The sequence below is a fragment of the Coregonus lavaretus genome, assembly GCF_964263955.1.
Source record: "Coregonus lavaretus genome assembly, chromosome: 24".
Classification (NCBI taxonomy): Eukaryota; Metazoa; Chordata; class Actinopteri; order Salmoniformes; family Salmonidae; genus Coregonus; species Coregonus lavaretus.
In genome coordinates, this window is record NC_140011.1 from 44,169,875 (window position 1) to 44,185,090 (window position 15,216).

Here is a 15,216-nt window from a genome sequence, read left to right on the forward strand (position 1 = left end):
TATTTGAACAGTGAGAGACAGAATAACAACAACAAAATCCGGAAAAACGCATGTCAAAAATGTTATAAATTGATTTGCATTTTAATGAGGGAAATAAGTATTTGACCCCCTCTCAATAAGAAAGATTTCTGGCTCCCAGGTGTCTTTTATACAGGTAACGAGCTGAGATTAGGAGCACACTCTTAAAGGGAGTGCTCCTAATCTCAGTTTGTTACCTGTATAAAAGACACCTGTCCACAGAAGCAATCAATCAATCAGATTCCAAACTCTCCACCATGGCCAAGACCAAAGAGCTCTCCAAGGATGTCAGGGACAAGATTGTAGACCTACACAAGGCTGGAATGGGCTACAAGACCATCGCCAAGCAGCTTGGTGAGAAGGTGACAACAGTTGGTGCAATTATTCGCAAATGGAAGAAACACAAAATAACTGTCAATCTCCCTCGGCCTGGGGCTCCATGCAAGATCTCACCTTGTGGAGTTGCAATGATCATGAAAACGGTGAGGAATCAGCCCAGAACTACACGGGAGGATCTTGTCAATGATCTCAAGGCAGTTGGGACCATAGTCACCAAGAAAACAATTGGTAACACACTACGCCGTGAAGGACTGAAATCCTTCAGCGCCTGCAAGGTCCCCCTGCTCAAGAAAGCACATATACAGGGCCGTCTGAAGTTTGCCAATGAACATCAGAATGATTCAGAGGAGAACTGGGTGAAAGTGTTGTGGTCAGATGAGACCAAAATGGAGCTCTTTGGTGTTTTTCTGCTAAGGGGACTGGACAACTTCACTGCATCAAAGGGACGATGGATGGGGCCATGTACCGTCAAATCTTGGGTGAGGACCTCCTTCCCTCTGCCAGGGCATTGAAAATGGGTCGTGGATGGGTATTCCAGCATGACAATGACCCAAAACACACGGCCAAGGCAACAAAGGAGTGGCTCAAGAAGAAGCACATTAAGGTCCTGGAGTGGCCTAGCCAGTCTCCAGACCTTAATCCCATAGAAAATCTGTGGAGGGAGCTGAAGTTTCGAGTTGCCAAACATCAGCCTCGAAACCTTAATGACTTGGAGAAGATCTGCAGAGTGGAACAAAATCCCTCCTGAGATGTGTGCAAACCTGGTGGCCAACTACAAGAAACGTCTGACCTCTGTGATTGCCAACAAGGGTTTTGCCACCAAGTACTAAGTCATGTTTTGCAGAGGGGTCAAATACTTATTTCCCTCATTAAAATGCAAATCAATTCATAACATTTTTGACATGCGTTTTTCTGGATTTTGTTGTTGTTATTCTGTCTCTCACTGTTCAAATAAACCTACCATTAAAATTATAGACTGATCATGTCTTTGTCAGTGGGCAAACGTACAAAATCAGCAGGGGATCAAATACTTTTTTTCCCCTCACTGTATCTGTATTCCCAGACATGTGAAATCCATAGATTAGGGCCTAATTAATTCATTTAGATTGGCTGATTTCCTTAAATGAACTGTAACTCAGTAAAATATTTGAAATTGTTGCATTTTATATTTTAGTTCAGTGTAATATTTTCCATCTGAGTGAAGCTGCAGCAGTCCTATTGGACTGGGCTGTAGACACTGAATCAGCATGAGGTGGTTGTGAAACATGTTGTATTTGTCATGTTATTTCATTATCAGATCATATTGTGAATAAGCCCACTAGCCCACTGGGCTATGTAATTTGTTGTCATTCTATCCAGAATAATTCATAGGAATAGCGTTGGGTGTTGCGCAATAGTCTATCCATGGCGCCGGAGGAGATGGCTGCCGTTTTATGGCTCCTAACCAATTGTGCTAGTGTGTGTGTTTTGTCCTGTTATTTGTAACTTGTTTTGTACATAATGTTTCTGCCACCGTCTCTTACGACCGAAAAGAGCTTCTGGATATCAGGACAGCGATTACTCACCTCGTACTGGCCAAAGATTTTTTCTTTAACGAGTCAGACGCAAAGGATTTTCTTCAAATACCCGACAAGGCCCAAATCCCCGTCATTCGCGTGAGTAAGAGACAGAGATATCGGATCCGACGGCAAGTGGGTAATCTGCCTCTACCATCAGTCCTATTAGTCAACGTACAATCATTGGATAACAAAATAGACAAACTACGATCACGAATATCCCACCAACGGGACATTTAAAAACTGTAATATCTTATGTTTCACCGAGTCGTGGCTGAACGACGACATGGATAACATACAGCTGGCGGGATATACGCTGCATCGGCAAGATAGAACAGCTGCCTCTGGTAAGACAAGGGGTGGCGGTCTGTGTATATTTGTAAACAAGAGCTGGTGCATGAAATCTAATATTAGGGAAGACTCTAGGTTTTGCTCGCCTGAGGTAGAGTATCTCATGATAAGCTGTAGACCACACTATTAACCAAGAGAGTTTTCATCTATATTTTTCGTAGCTGTCTATTTACCAGCACAAACTGATCTGGCACTAAGACCTCACTCAACGAGCTGTATAAGGCCATAAGCAAACAGGAAAACGCTCATCCAGAGGCGGCACTTCTAGGGGCCGGGGACTTTAATGCAGGGAAACTTAAATCCGTCTTACCTCATTTCTACCAGCATGTCACCTCTGCAACCAGAGGGGAAAAAACTCTAGACCACCTTTACTCCACACACAGAGACGCATACAAAGCTCTCCCTCACCCTCCATTTGGCAAATCTGACCATAACTCCATCCTCCTGATTCCTGCTTACATGCAAAAACTAAAGCAGGAAGCACCAGTGACTCGGTCAATAAAGAAGTGGTCAGATGACACAGATGCTAAGCTACAGGACTGTTTTGCTAGCACAGACTGGAATATGTTCCGGGATTCTTCAGATAGCATTGAGGAGTACACCACATCAGTCACTGGCTTCATTAATAAGTGCATCGATGATGTCGTCCCCACAGTGACCGTATGTACATACCCCAACCAAAAGCCATGGATTACAGGAAACATCCGCACTGAGCTAAAGGGTAGAGCTGCCGCTTTCAAGGAGCGGGACTCTAACCCGGACGCTTATAAGAAATCCCACTATGCCCTCCGATGAACCATCAAACTGACAAAGCGTCAATACAGGACTAAGATTGAATCGTACTACACCGGCTCCGACGCTCGTCGGATGTGGCAGCGTCTGCAAACCATTAAAGACTACAAAGGGAAGCACAGCCGCGAGCTGCCCAGTGACGCGAGCCTACCAGACGAGCTAAATCACTTCTATGCTCGTTTCGAGGCAAGCAACACTGAAGCATGCATGAGAGCACCAGCTGTTCCGGACGACTATCTGATCACGCTCTCCGTAGCCGATGTGAGTAAGACCTTTAAACAGGTCAACATTCACAAGGCTACGGGGCCAGACGGATTACCAGGACGTGTACTAAATGACGAAAATGTAAATTAATGATTTGTTTTCTATTTTTTAGTTCTCTTTTTTACTCAACACTTATTTTTCTTAAAACTGCATTGTTGGTTAAGGGCTTGTAAGTAAGCATTCACTGTAAAGGTCTACACCTGTTGTTTTCGGCTCATGTGACAAATAAAATTTGATTTGAACACAATTGTGCACACTCTGTGTCCAATCCACAGCACAAAAACATATTAAAACATGAAAACATTACCTTGATGCTTTCTTCTGTTAAATCTAACAAGACCCTGCTGTAAATCAAGCAGACAACAACAGATGGTCAACATCAATCCGCTAGGGATATTAGATCCAACATGGATCCAGGCACAACTGTCTTCACCGGCGTAATGAATGAGACACCAAAATATTCTGGGCATTCCTTGAAAACAGCTCTTTTTTTTTTTTCCAGAACTTGGGCCGTTGTTGCATGAACAGCTGTTCAACATTTCACTGTCATTCAGAAAATTCCTTCCTGGATCAGATGAAGATGTGTGAAAACATGCATCGCTAATCAGCTGGACGCTAAATGAGCATCCGAAAAGTCCCAACATCCAACAAGTATTATGCATAATTATCGAAGAACCACTTAATAACAGTATCGATTTAGGTTTTGTAAGTATCAAGGTAAGGTGAAGCATTCAATTTTGCCATCGCATTTATTATTTTGGATTTTGTGTGCCCATGAAACTGTTTTCACCCTGTAACATCAGGAGACAAAAAATGTAACAGTAGTTACACTGCATTTTTGATATCTCTATACAAAAAAAAACGGTCAGGTTTTTACAGGGTTCAAGTTCAATGTTTAATTTAACTGATTAATGCTTAATATAACAACTTACACTGCCATAAATGCAAGGACAGAAAAGTAATGTTTTATGTCACACGATTTTGGACAAACCCATCAACATACCAACCATGATAAAGGGTTAAACATCATGAATTTGATTGACTACAGCTATGATCCCAACGTATATCTTAATGTAATGACATGAAAACAATTGGCAGATTATTAGACCACTGCGCCACTCGGCTTCAACCAAATTCTTCAGATTTATACATCCGGTGAAACATATTTTTGTTGTTTTTATGTGGTCCTCTAATATTCAGGAGTCTATTTCCACATTCGGTGAAACATCTGGCTCCTTCTTCTAGCTGTGCTATGATCACGTGTTTCCGGTATTTTGAGGGTTTTTCCGGGTAGGTGTTGTGACGAGATCACGTGTTTCCGGTATTTTGAGGGTTTTTCCGGGTAGGTGTTGTGACGTGTTTTCCATTTTTTGTACCCCATGCTTTTTGGTTTAGGCTCGCAAGCTATCTAATGTTTGAAAGTTAACTTCATCTGTAAAATTAATACACAAAATGGGAGGAAAGAATAAACAGCGAACGAAAGGAAACGTTCGGGTAAGTTAGCTCGCTACTGCTATTGATTTAGCTAGATAGACATTATCTCGCTATTCTAACGTTAGCCATGACATCCGTGTGGTTAGCTTAGCTAGCTACAAAACGTTAGGCAAGGTGGATGCTATCCGGGATCATTGGGACGTCCCTACCCTAAACCATAACCTCCTACCCTTACCTTAACCCTTACCTTAACCCTTACCGTAACCCTTACCGTAACCCTTACCGTAACCCTTACCTTAACCCTTACCGTAACCCTTACCGTAACCCTTACCGTTTTACATTTCAACTTCAATGGTGTAACGTCAGAGTTGGGATGTCCCAAGGATCCCAGATTGCACCGACCCATTATGTAACGTTAACTTGCCAATTCAAAGTTCACGCCAGCATAACTTTCCAGAATTTCATGTTTGATACATTCAACTCACCAGCAAGTTAGAAATAAACTAACTAGTTTGTCATCGAGCTACCCGATGTTACTTATGGTAATGTTATGGTGAATGTGCTAACTAACTACCTAACAACCTGACATTTCGTCCAAACCTCCTCCACCAGCCGTCCAGCAGCGGGCGGGCTGCCGAGTTGCTGGCCCGGGAGAGTGGTGTCGTTCCTGGGTTCGTGGGGTTCGGCACCACAGCGACCACAGAGCTGGGCTATGTGCCTGCTGTCCATGGGGCAGAGGAGATTGACAACCTGGTTGACGCTGACTTCCGCCTGGTGTTGAGGAAACTATCCAAGAGAGACACCGTCACCAAACTGAAGGTAAGATCTTAGAGAGAGAGAGAGAGAGAAGGAAATAGATATACAGCTTTGCGGAGGCCAAATCAACCTTCGTATGGTAACGATGTGCGCCTCCCAAATTTTTTTAACGATGCGGAGGGCTCCACATTGGCATGATTGGTTGACCGTAGATGGGGGGCGGTGAGTCCTGTATCAACACAAACTCGCTTCCTTGACATTGGTCCACGTCTACTCCCACTCCTACACTAGCCAGCACATTGGTCCACGTCTACTCCCACTCCTACACTAGCCAGCACCTTGGCCCATGTCTACTCCCACTCCTACACTAGGCAGCACATTGGTCCACGTCTACTCCCACTCCTACACTAGCCAGCACCTTGGCCCATGTCTACTCCCACTCCTACACTAGCCAGCACCTTGGCCCATGTCTACTCCCACTCCTACACTAGCCAGCACATTGGCCCACGTCTACTCCCACTCCTACACTAACCAGCACATTGGTCCACGTCTACTCCCACTCCTACACTAACCAGCACATTGGTCCACGTCTACTCCCACTCCTACACTAACCAGCACATTGGTCCACGTCTACTCCCACTCCTACACTAGCCAGCACATTGGCCCACGTCTACTCCCACTCCTAAACTTGCCAGCACATTGGCCCACGTCTACTCCCACTCCTAAACTTGCCAGCACATTGGCCCACGTCTACTCCCACTCCTAAACTTGCCGGCACATTGGTCCAAGTCTACTCCCACTCCTAAACTTGCCGGCACATTGGTCCAAGTCTACTCCCACTCCTAAACTTGCCGGCACATTGGTCCAAGTCTACTCCCACTCCTACACTAGCCAGCACATTGGCCCACGTCTACTCCCACTCCTAAACTTGCCAGCACATTGGCCCACGTCTACTCCCACTCCTAAACTTGCCGGCACATTGGTCCAAGTCTACTCCCACTCCTAAACTTGCCGGCACATTGGTCCAAGTCTACTCCCACTCCTACACTAGCCAGCACCTTGGCCCACGTCTACTCCCACTCCTACACTAGCCAGCACATTGGCCCACGTCTACTCAGTGGCGCAGTGGTCTAAGGCACTGCATCACAGTGCTAGCTGTGCCACTAGAGATCCTGGTTCGAATCCAGGCTCTGTCGCAGCCGGCCGCGACTGGGAGACTCATGGGCGGCGCACAATTGGCCCAGCGTCGTCCAGGGTAGGGGAGGGAATGGCTGGCAGGGATGTAGCTCAGTTGATAGAGCATGGCGTTTGCAACGGCAGGGTTGTGGGTTTGATTCCCACGGGGGGCCAGTATGAAAAAAATTAAATATATATATATATATATATATATATATATATATATATATATATATATATGTATTCACTAACTGTAAGTCGCTCTGGATAAGAGCGTCTGCTAAATGACGTAAATGTAAATGTAAATGTACTCCCACTCCTAAACTTGCCAGCACCTTGGCCCACGTCTACTCCCACTCCTACACTAGCCAGCACCTTGGCCCATGTCTACTCCCACTCCTACACTAGCCAGCACATTGGCCCACGTCTACTCCCACTCCTAAACTTGCCAGCACATTGGCCCACGTCTACTCCCACTCCTACACTAGCCAGCACATTGGCCCACGTCTACTCCCACTCCTACACTAACCAGCACATTGGTCCACGTCTACTCCCACTCCTACACTAACCAGCACATTGGTCCACGTCTACTCCCACTCCTAAACTTGCCGGCACATTGGTCCAAGTCTACTCCCACTCCTAAACTTGCCGGCACATTGGTCCACGTCTACTCCCACTCCTAAACTTGCCGGCACATTGGCCCACGTCTACTCCCACACTTGCCGGCACATTGGCCCACGTCTACTCCTACACTAGCCGGCACATTGGCCCACGTCTACTCCCACTCCTAAACTTGCCGGCACATTGGTCCACGTCTACTCCTACACTAGCCGGCACATTGGCCCACGTCTACTCCCACTCCTAAACTTGCCGGCACATTGGTCCACGTCTACTCCTACACTAGCCGGCACATTGGTCCACGTCTACTCCCACTCCTAAACTTGCCGGCACATTGGTCCACGTCTACTCCTACACTAGCCGGCACATTGGCCCACGTCTACTCCCACTCCTAAACTTGCCGGCACATTGGTCCAAGTCTACTCCCACTCCTAAACTTGCCGGCACATTGGTCCACGTCTACTCCCACTCCTAAACTTGCCGGCACATTGGTCCACGTCTACTCCTACACTAACCAGCACATTGGCCCACGTCTACTCCTACACTAACCAGCACATTGGTCCACGTCTACTCCCACACTTGCCGGCACATTGGTCCACGTCTACTCCCACTCCTACACTAGCCAGCACATTGGCCCACGTCTACTCCCACTCCTACACTAGGCAGCACATTGGCCCACGTCTACTCCCACTCCTACACTAGCCGGCATGGGAGATATAAAGGGCTAATCCGAGCTAGAATGTGGTAAAAATTGGACTATATGAATTGGGCTCCATAAAACATTGGTAGATTTTTTTTGTTGTTGCCGGCAACATACGGTTAAGACTGTCTGTAAAGGGTAATAGAGAGAGGAGAGAGTACCAAAAGCTGAAATCACACAGAATAGGGTGCCAGTCGCTTCCATTCCCTTGGGAGAAGAATGTTCGAGGGCTAGTACACGGATGCACGCACGCACGCAAACATACACTCTAACACACACACACACACACACACACACACGCCCTGTCCCGGAGGCTCTCACATTTTTCTCAGTTTTTCCTTTACAGGCAGTGCAGGAGTTTGGAGCTATGTGTTATAATATAATGGTTTTCTCTACAGGCAGTGCAGGAGTTTGGAGCTATGTGTCAGGAGCGGGACTCAGAGGTAGTTAAAGGAGTTTTACCTTACTGGCCCAGGATCTACTGCAAGATATCAGTGGTGAGTCTTAGTGAGCTGCTACACTTGGGGGTCTCAAGTCTTTGCATATCGTATGTGATCGTTGTGGGACTTGAACCCATGACTGATTATGTTGTTGATTCCAGGACCACGACCGGCGTGTGAGAGAGGCAACCCAGCAGGCGTTTGAACAGCTGGTCCTGAAGGTGAGAGACAGAAAGCCCAAAAGACACACAGACAGCAAGACGGACGGACAGACACACACACTTGAATAACCCATTGATCCCTGTATAACCCCAGGTGCGTCGTAGTCTAGCCCCCTACCTGAAGAGTGTGATGGGCCACTGGCTGCTGTCTCAGTGTGACAGCTATCCCCCTGCTGCCTCTGCTGCCTGCCAGGCCTTCAGCGCTGCCTTCCCCCCCAGCAAACAGGCTGAGGCGCTTAGCTTCTGCAAGGACGAGGTTCTCACTGTGAGTAGTCTATACTATAGTAGAGGTCCTCACTGTCAGTAGTCTATACTATAGTAAAGAGAGAGGTCCTCACTGTCAGTAGTCTATACTATAGTAGAGAGAGGTCCTCACTGTCAGTAGTCTATACTATAGTAGAGAGAGAGGTCCTCACTGTCAGTAGTCTATACTATAGTAGAGAGAGGTCCTCACTGTCAGTAGTCTATACTATAGTAGAGAGAGGTCCTCACTGTCAGTAGTCTATACTATAGTAGAGAGAGAGGTCCTCACTGTCAGTAGTCTATACTATAGTAGAGAGAGGTCCTCACTGTCAGTAGTCTATACTATAGTAAAGAGAGAGGTCCTCACTGTCAGTAGTCTATACTATAGTAAAGAGAGAGGTCCTCACTGTCAGTAGTCTATACTATAGTAGAGGTCCTCACTGTCAGTAGTCTATACTATAGTAGAGAGGTCCTCACTGTCAGTAGTCTATACTATAGTAAAGAGAGAGGTCCTCACTGTCAGTAGTCTATACTATAGTAAAGAGAGAGGTCCTCACTGTCAGTAGTCTATACTATAGTAAAGAGAGAGGTCCTCACTGTCAGTAGTCTATACTATAGTAAAGAGAGAGGTCCTCACTGTCAGTAGTCTATACTATAGTAGAGGTCCTCACTGTCAGTAGTCTATACTATAGTAGAGAGGTCCTCACTGTCAGTAGTCTATACTATAGTAAAGAGAGAGGTCCTCACTGTCAGTAGTCTATACTATAGTAGAGAGGTCTTCACTGTCAGTAGTCTATACTATAGTAGAGAGAGAGGTCCTCACTGTCAGTAGTCTATACTATAGTAGAGAGAGAGGTCCTCACTGTCAGTAGTCTATACTATAGTAAAGAGAGAGGTCCTCACTGTCAGTAGTCTATACTATAGTAGAGGTCCTCACTGTCAGTAGTCTATACTATAGTAAAGAGAGGTCCTCACTGTCAGTAGTCTATACTATAGTAGAGAGAGAGGTCCTCACTGTCAGTAGTCTATACTATAGTAGAGAGAGAGGTCCTCACTGTCAGTAGTCTATACTATAGTAAAGAGAGAGGTCTTCACTGTCAGTAGTCTATACTATAGTAGAGAGGTCCTCACTGTCAGTAGTCTATACTATAGTAAAGAGAGAGGTCCTCACTGTCAGTAGTCTATACTATAGTAAAGAGAGAGGTCCTCACTGTCAGTAGTCTATACTATAGTAAAGAGAGACGTCCTCACTGTCAGTAGTCTATACTATAGTAGAGAGGTCTTCACTGTCAGTAGTCTATACTATAGTAGAGAGAGAGGTCCTCACTGTCAGTAGTCTATACTATAGTAGAGAGAGAGGTCCTCACTGTCAGTAGTCTATACTATAGTAAAGAGAGAGGTCCTCACTGTCAGTAGTCTATACTATAGTAAAGAGAGAGGTCTTCACTGTCAGTAGTCTATACTATAGTAAAGAGAGAGGTCCTCACTGTCAGTAGTCTATACTATAGTAAAGAGAGAGGTCTTCACTGTCAGTAGTCTATACTATAGTAAAGAGAGAGGTCCTCACTGTCAGTAGTCTATACTATAGTAAAGAGAGAGGTCTTCACTGTCAGTAGTCTATACTATAGTAGAGGTCCTCACTGTCAGTAGTCTATACTATAGTAAAGAGAGAGGTCCTCACTGTCAGTAGTCTATACTATAGTGGAGAGGTCCTCACTGTCAGTAGTCTATACTATAGTAAAGAGAGAGGTCCTCACTGTCAGTAGTCTATACTATAGTAAAGAGAGAGGTCTTCACTGTCAGTAGTCTATACTATAGTAAAGAGAGAGGTCCTCACTGTCAGTAGTCTATACTATAGTAAAGAGAGAGGTCTTCACTGTCAGTAGTCTATACTATAGTGGAGAGGTCCTCACTGTCAGTAGTCTATACTATAGTAGAGAGAGAGGTCCTCACTGTCAGTAGTCTATACTATAGTAGAGAGAGAGGTCCTCACTGTCAGTAGTCTATACTATAGTGGAGAGGTCCTCACTGTCAGTAGTCTATACTATAGTAAAGAGAGAGGTCCTCACTGTCAGTAGTCTATACTATAGTAAAGAGAGAGGTCTTCACTGTCAGTAGTCTATACTATAGTAAAGAGAGAGGTCCTCACTGTCAGTAGTCTATACTATAGTAAAGAGAGAGGTCTTCACTGTCAGTAGTCTATACTATAGTGGAGAGGTCCTCACTGTCAGTAGTCTATACTATAGTAGAGAGAGAGGTCCTCACTGTCAGTAGTCTATACTATAGTAAAGAGAGAGGTCCTCACTGTCAGTAGTCTATACTATAGTAGAGAGGGAGGTCCTCACTGTCAGTAGTCTATACTATAGTAAAGAGAGAGGTCCTCACTGTCAGTAGTCTATACTATAGTAAAGAGAGAGGTCCTCACTGTCAGTAGTCTATACTATAGTAAAGAGAGAGGTCTTCACTGTCAGTAGTCTATACTATAGTAGAGAGAGGTCCTCACTGTCAGTAGTCTATATTATAGTAAAGAGAGAGGTCCTCACTGTCAGTAGTCTATACTATAGTAAAGAGAGAGGTCCTCACTGTCAGTAGTCTATACTATAGTAGAAAGAGGTCCTCACTGTCAGTAGTCTATACTATAGTAAAGAGAGAGGTCCTCACTGTCAGTAGTCTATACTATAGTAGAGAGAGAGGTCCTCACTGTCAGTAGTCTATACTATAGTAAAGAGAGAGATCCTTACTGTCAGTAGTCTATACTATAGTAAAGAGAGAGGTCCTCACTGTCAGTAGTCTATACTATAGTAAAGAGAGAGGTCCTCACTGTCAGTAGTCTATACTATAGTAAAGAGAGAGGTCCTCACTGTCAGTAGTCTATACAATAGTAAAGAGAGAGGTCCTCACTGTCAGTAGTCTATACTATAGTAGAGAGAGAGGTCCTCACTGTCAGTAGTCTATACTATAGTAGAGAGAGGTCCTCACTGTCAGTAGTCTATACTATAGTAGAGGTCCTCACTGTCAGTAGTCTATATTATAGTAGAGAGAGAGATCCTTACTGTCAGTAGTCTATACTATAGTAAAGAGAGAGGTCCTCACTGTCAGTAGTCTATACTATAGTAAAGAGAGAGGTCCTCACTGTCAGTAGTCTATACTATAGTAAAGAGAGAGGTCCTCACTGTCAGTAGTCTATACTATAGTAAAGAGAGAGGTCCTCACTGTCAGTAGTCTATACTATAGTAAAGAGAGAGGTCCTCACTGTCAGTAGTCTATACTATAGTAGAGAGAGAGGTCCTCACTGTCAGTAGTCTATACTATAGTAAAGAGAGAGGTCCTCACTGTCAGTAGTCTATACTATAGTAGAGGTCCTCACTGTCAGTAGTCTATACTATAGTAGAGAGAGAGGTCCTCACTGTCAGTAGTCTATACTATAGTAGAGGTCCTCACTGTCAGTAGTCTATACTATAGTAGAGGTCCTCACTGTCAGTAGTCTATACTATAGTAGAGAGAGAGGTCCTCACTGTCAGTAGTCTATACTATAGTAGAGAGAGAGGTCCTCACTGTCAGTAGTCTATACTATAGTAAAGAGAGAGGTCCTCACTGTCAGTAGTCTATACTATAGTAAAGAGAGAGGTCTTCACTGTCAGTAGTCTATACTATAGTAAAGAGAGAGATCCTTACTGTCAGTAGTCTATACTATAGTAAAGAGAGAGGTCCTCACTGTCAGTAGTCTATACTATAGTAAAGAGAGAGGTCCTCACTGTCAGTAGTCTATACTATAGTAGAGAGAGAGGTCCTCACTGTCAGTAGTCTATACTATAGTAAAGAGAGAGGTCCTCACTGTCAGTAGTCTATACTATAGTAGAGAGAGAGGTCCTCACTGTCAGTAGTCTATACTATAGTAGAGAGAGAGGTCCTCACTGTCAGTAGTCTATATTATAGTAGAGAGAGAGATCCTTACTGTCAGTAGTCTATACTATAGTAAAGAGATAGGTCCTCACTGTCAGTAGTCTATACTATAATAAAGAGAGAGGTCCTCACTGTCAGTAGTCTATATTATAGTAGAGAGAGAGGTCCTCACTGTCAGTAGTCTATACTATAGTAAAGAGAGAGGTCCTCACTGTCAGTAGTCTATACTATAGTAGAGAGCGGTCCTCACTGTCAGTAGTCTATACTATAGTAGAGGTCCTCACTGTCAGTAGTCTATAATATAGTAGAGGTCCTCACTGTCAGTAGTCTATACTATAGTAGAGAGAGAGGCCCTCACTGTCAGTAGTCTATACTATAGTAGAGGTCCTCACTGTCAGTAGTCTATACTATAGTAAAGAGAGAGGTCCTCACTGTCAGTAGTCTATACTATAGTAGAGAGAGAGGTCCTCACTGTCAGTAGTCTATACTATAGTAAAGAGAGGTCCTCACTGTCAGTAGTCTATACTATAGTAAAGAGAGAGGTCTTCACTGTCAGTAGTCTATACTATAGTAGAGAGAGAGGTCCTCACTGTCAGTAGTCTATACTATAGTAAAGAGAGAGGTCCTCACTGTCAGTAGTCTATACTATAGTAGAGAGAGGTCCTCACTGTCAGTAGTCTATACTATAGTAGAGAGAGGTCCTCACTGTCAGTAGTCTATACTATAGTAAAGAGAGAGGTCCTCACTGTCAGTATTCTATACTATAGTAGAGAGAGAGGTCCTCACTGTCAGTAGTCTATACTATAGTAAAGAGAGAGGTCCTCACGGTCAGTAGTCTATACTATAGTAAAGAGAGAGATCCTTACTGTCAGTAGTCTATACTATAGTAGAGAGGTCCTCACTGTCAGTAGTCTATACTATAGTGGAGAAGACCTCACTGTCAGTAGTCTATACTATAGTAGAGAGAAAGGTCCTCACTGTCAGTAGTCTATACTATAGTAAAGAGAGAGGTCCTCACTGTCAGTAGTCTATACTATAGTAAAGAGAGAGGTCCTCACTGTCAGTAGTCTATACTATAGTAGAGAGAGGTCCTCACTGTCAGTAGTCTATATTATAGTAAAGAGAGAGGTCCTCACTGTCAGTAGTCTATACTATAGTAAAGAGAGAGGTTCTCACTGTCAGTAGTCTATACTATAGTAGAAAGAGAGGTCCTCACTGTCAGTAGTCTATACTATAGTAAAGAGAGAGGTCCTCACTGTCAGTAGTCTATACTATAGTAGAGAGAGAGGTCCTCACTGTCAGTAGTCTATACTATAGTAAAGAGAGGGATCCTTACTGTCAGTAGTCTATACTATAGTAAAGAGAGAGGTCCTCACTGTCAGTAGTCTATACTATAGTAAAGAGAGAGGTCCTCAATGTCAGTAGTCTATACTATAGTAAAGAGAGAGGTCCTCACTGTCAGTAGTCTATACTATAGTAAAGAGAGAGGTCCTCACTGTCAGTAGTCTATACTATAGTAGAGAGAGGTCCTCACTGTCAGTAGTCTATACTATAGTAGAGGTCCTCACTGTCAGTAGTCTATATTATAGTAGAGAGAGAGATCCTTACTGTCAGTAGTCTATACTATAGTAAAGAGAGAGGTCCTCACTGTCAGTAGTCTATACTATAGTAAAGAGAGAGGTCCTCACTGTCAGTAGTCTATACTATAGTAAAGAGAGAGGTCCTCACTGTCAGTAGTCTTTACTATAGTAAAGAGAGAGGTCCTCACTGTCAGTAGTCTATACTATAGTAGAGAGAGAGGTCCTCACTGTCAGTAGTCTATACTATAGTAAAGAGAGAGGTCCTCACTGTCAGTAGTCTATACTATAGTAGAGGTCCTCACTGTCAGTAGTCTATACTATAGTAGAGAGAGGTCCTCACTGTCAGTAGTCTATACTATAGTAAAGAGAGAGGTCTTCACTGTCAGTAGTCTATACTATAGTAAAGAGAGAGGTCCTCACTGTCAGTATTCTATACTATAGTAGAGAGAGAGGTCCTCACTGTCAGTAGTCTATACTATAGTAAAGAGAGAGGTCCTCACTGTCAGTAGTCTATACTATAGTGGAGAGAGAGGTCCTCACTGTCAGTAGTCTATACTATAGTAAAGAGAGAGGTCCTCACTGTCAGTAGTCTATACTATAGTAAAGAGAGAGGTCCTCACTGTCAGTAGTCTATACTATAGTAAAGAGAGAGGTCTTCACTGTCAGTAGTCTATACTATAGTAGAGAGAGGTCCTCACTGTCAGTAGTCTATATTATAGTAAAGAGAGAGGTCCTCACTGTCAGTAGTCTATACTATAGTAAAGAGAGAGGTCCTCACTGTCAGTAGTCTATACTATAGTAGAAAGAGGTCCTCACTGTCAGTAG

At 44.0% G+C, this 15,216-nt stretch overlaps 1 protein-coding gene across 1 annotated transcript in view; it reads left to right on the forward strand.

The window, feature by feature from the left end:
* Positions 1-4,674: 4,674 nt before the first annotated feature.
* The window catches only part of LOC311099901 (E3 ubiquitin-protein ligase listerin-like), a 76,273-nt gene continuing 65,731 nt past the window's right edge, over positions 4,675-15,216 (forward strand). The window contains 5 exon segments of the mRNA XM_084140620.1: positions 4,675-4,814; positions 5,367-5,573; positions 8,403-8,501; positions 8,606-8,665; positions 8,760-8,930. Coding sequence (XP_083996746.1) covers positions 4,773-4,814; positions 5,367-5,573; positions 8,403-8,501; positions 8,606-8,665; positions 8,760-8,930 — 579 coding nt within the window. The 5' untranslated portion in view covers positions 4,675-4,772.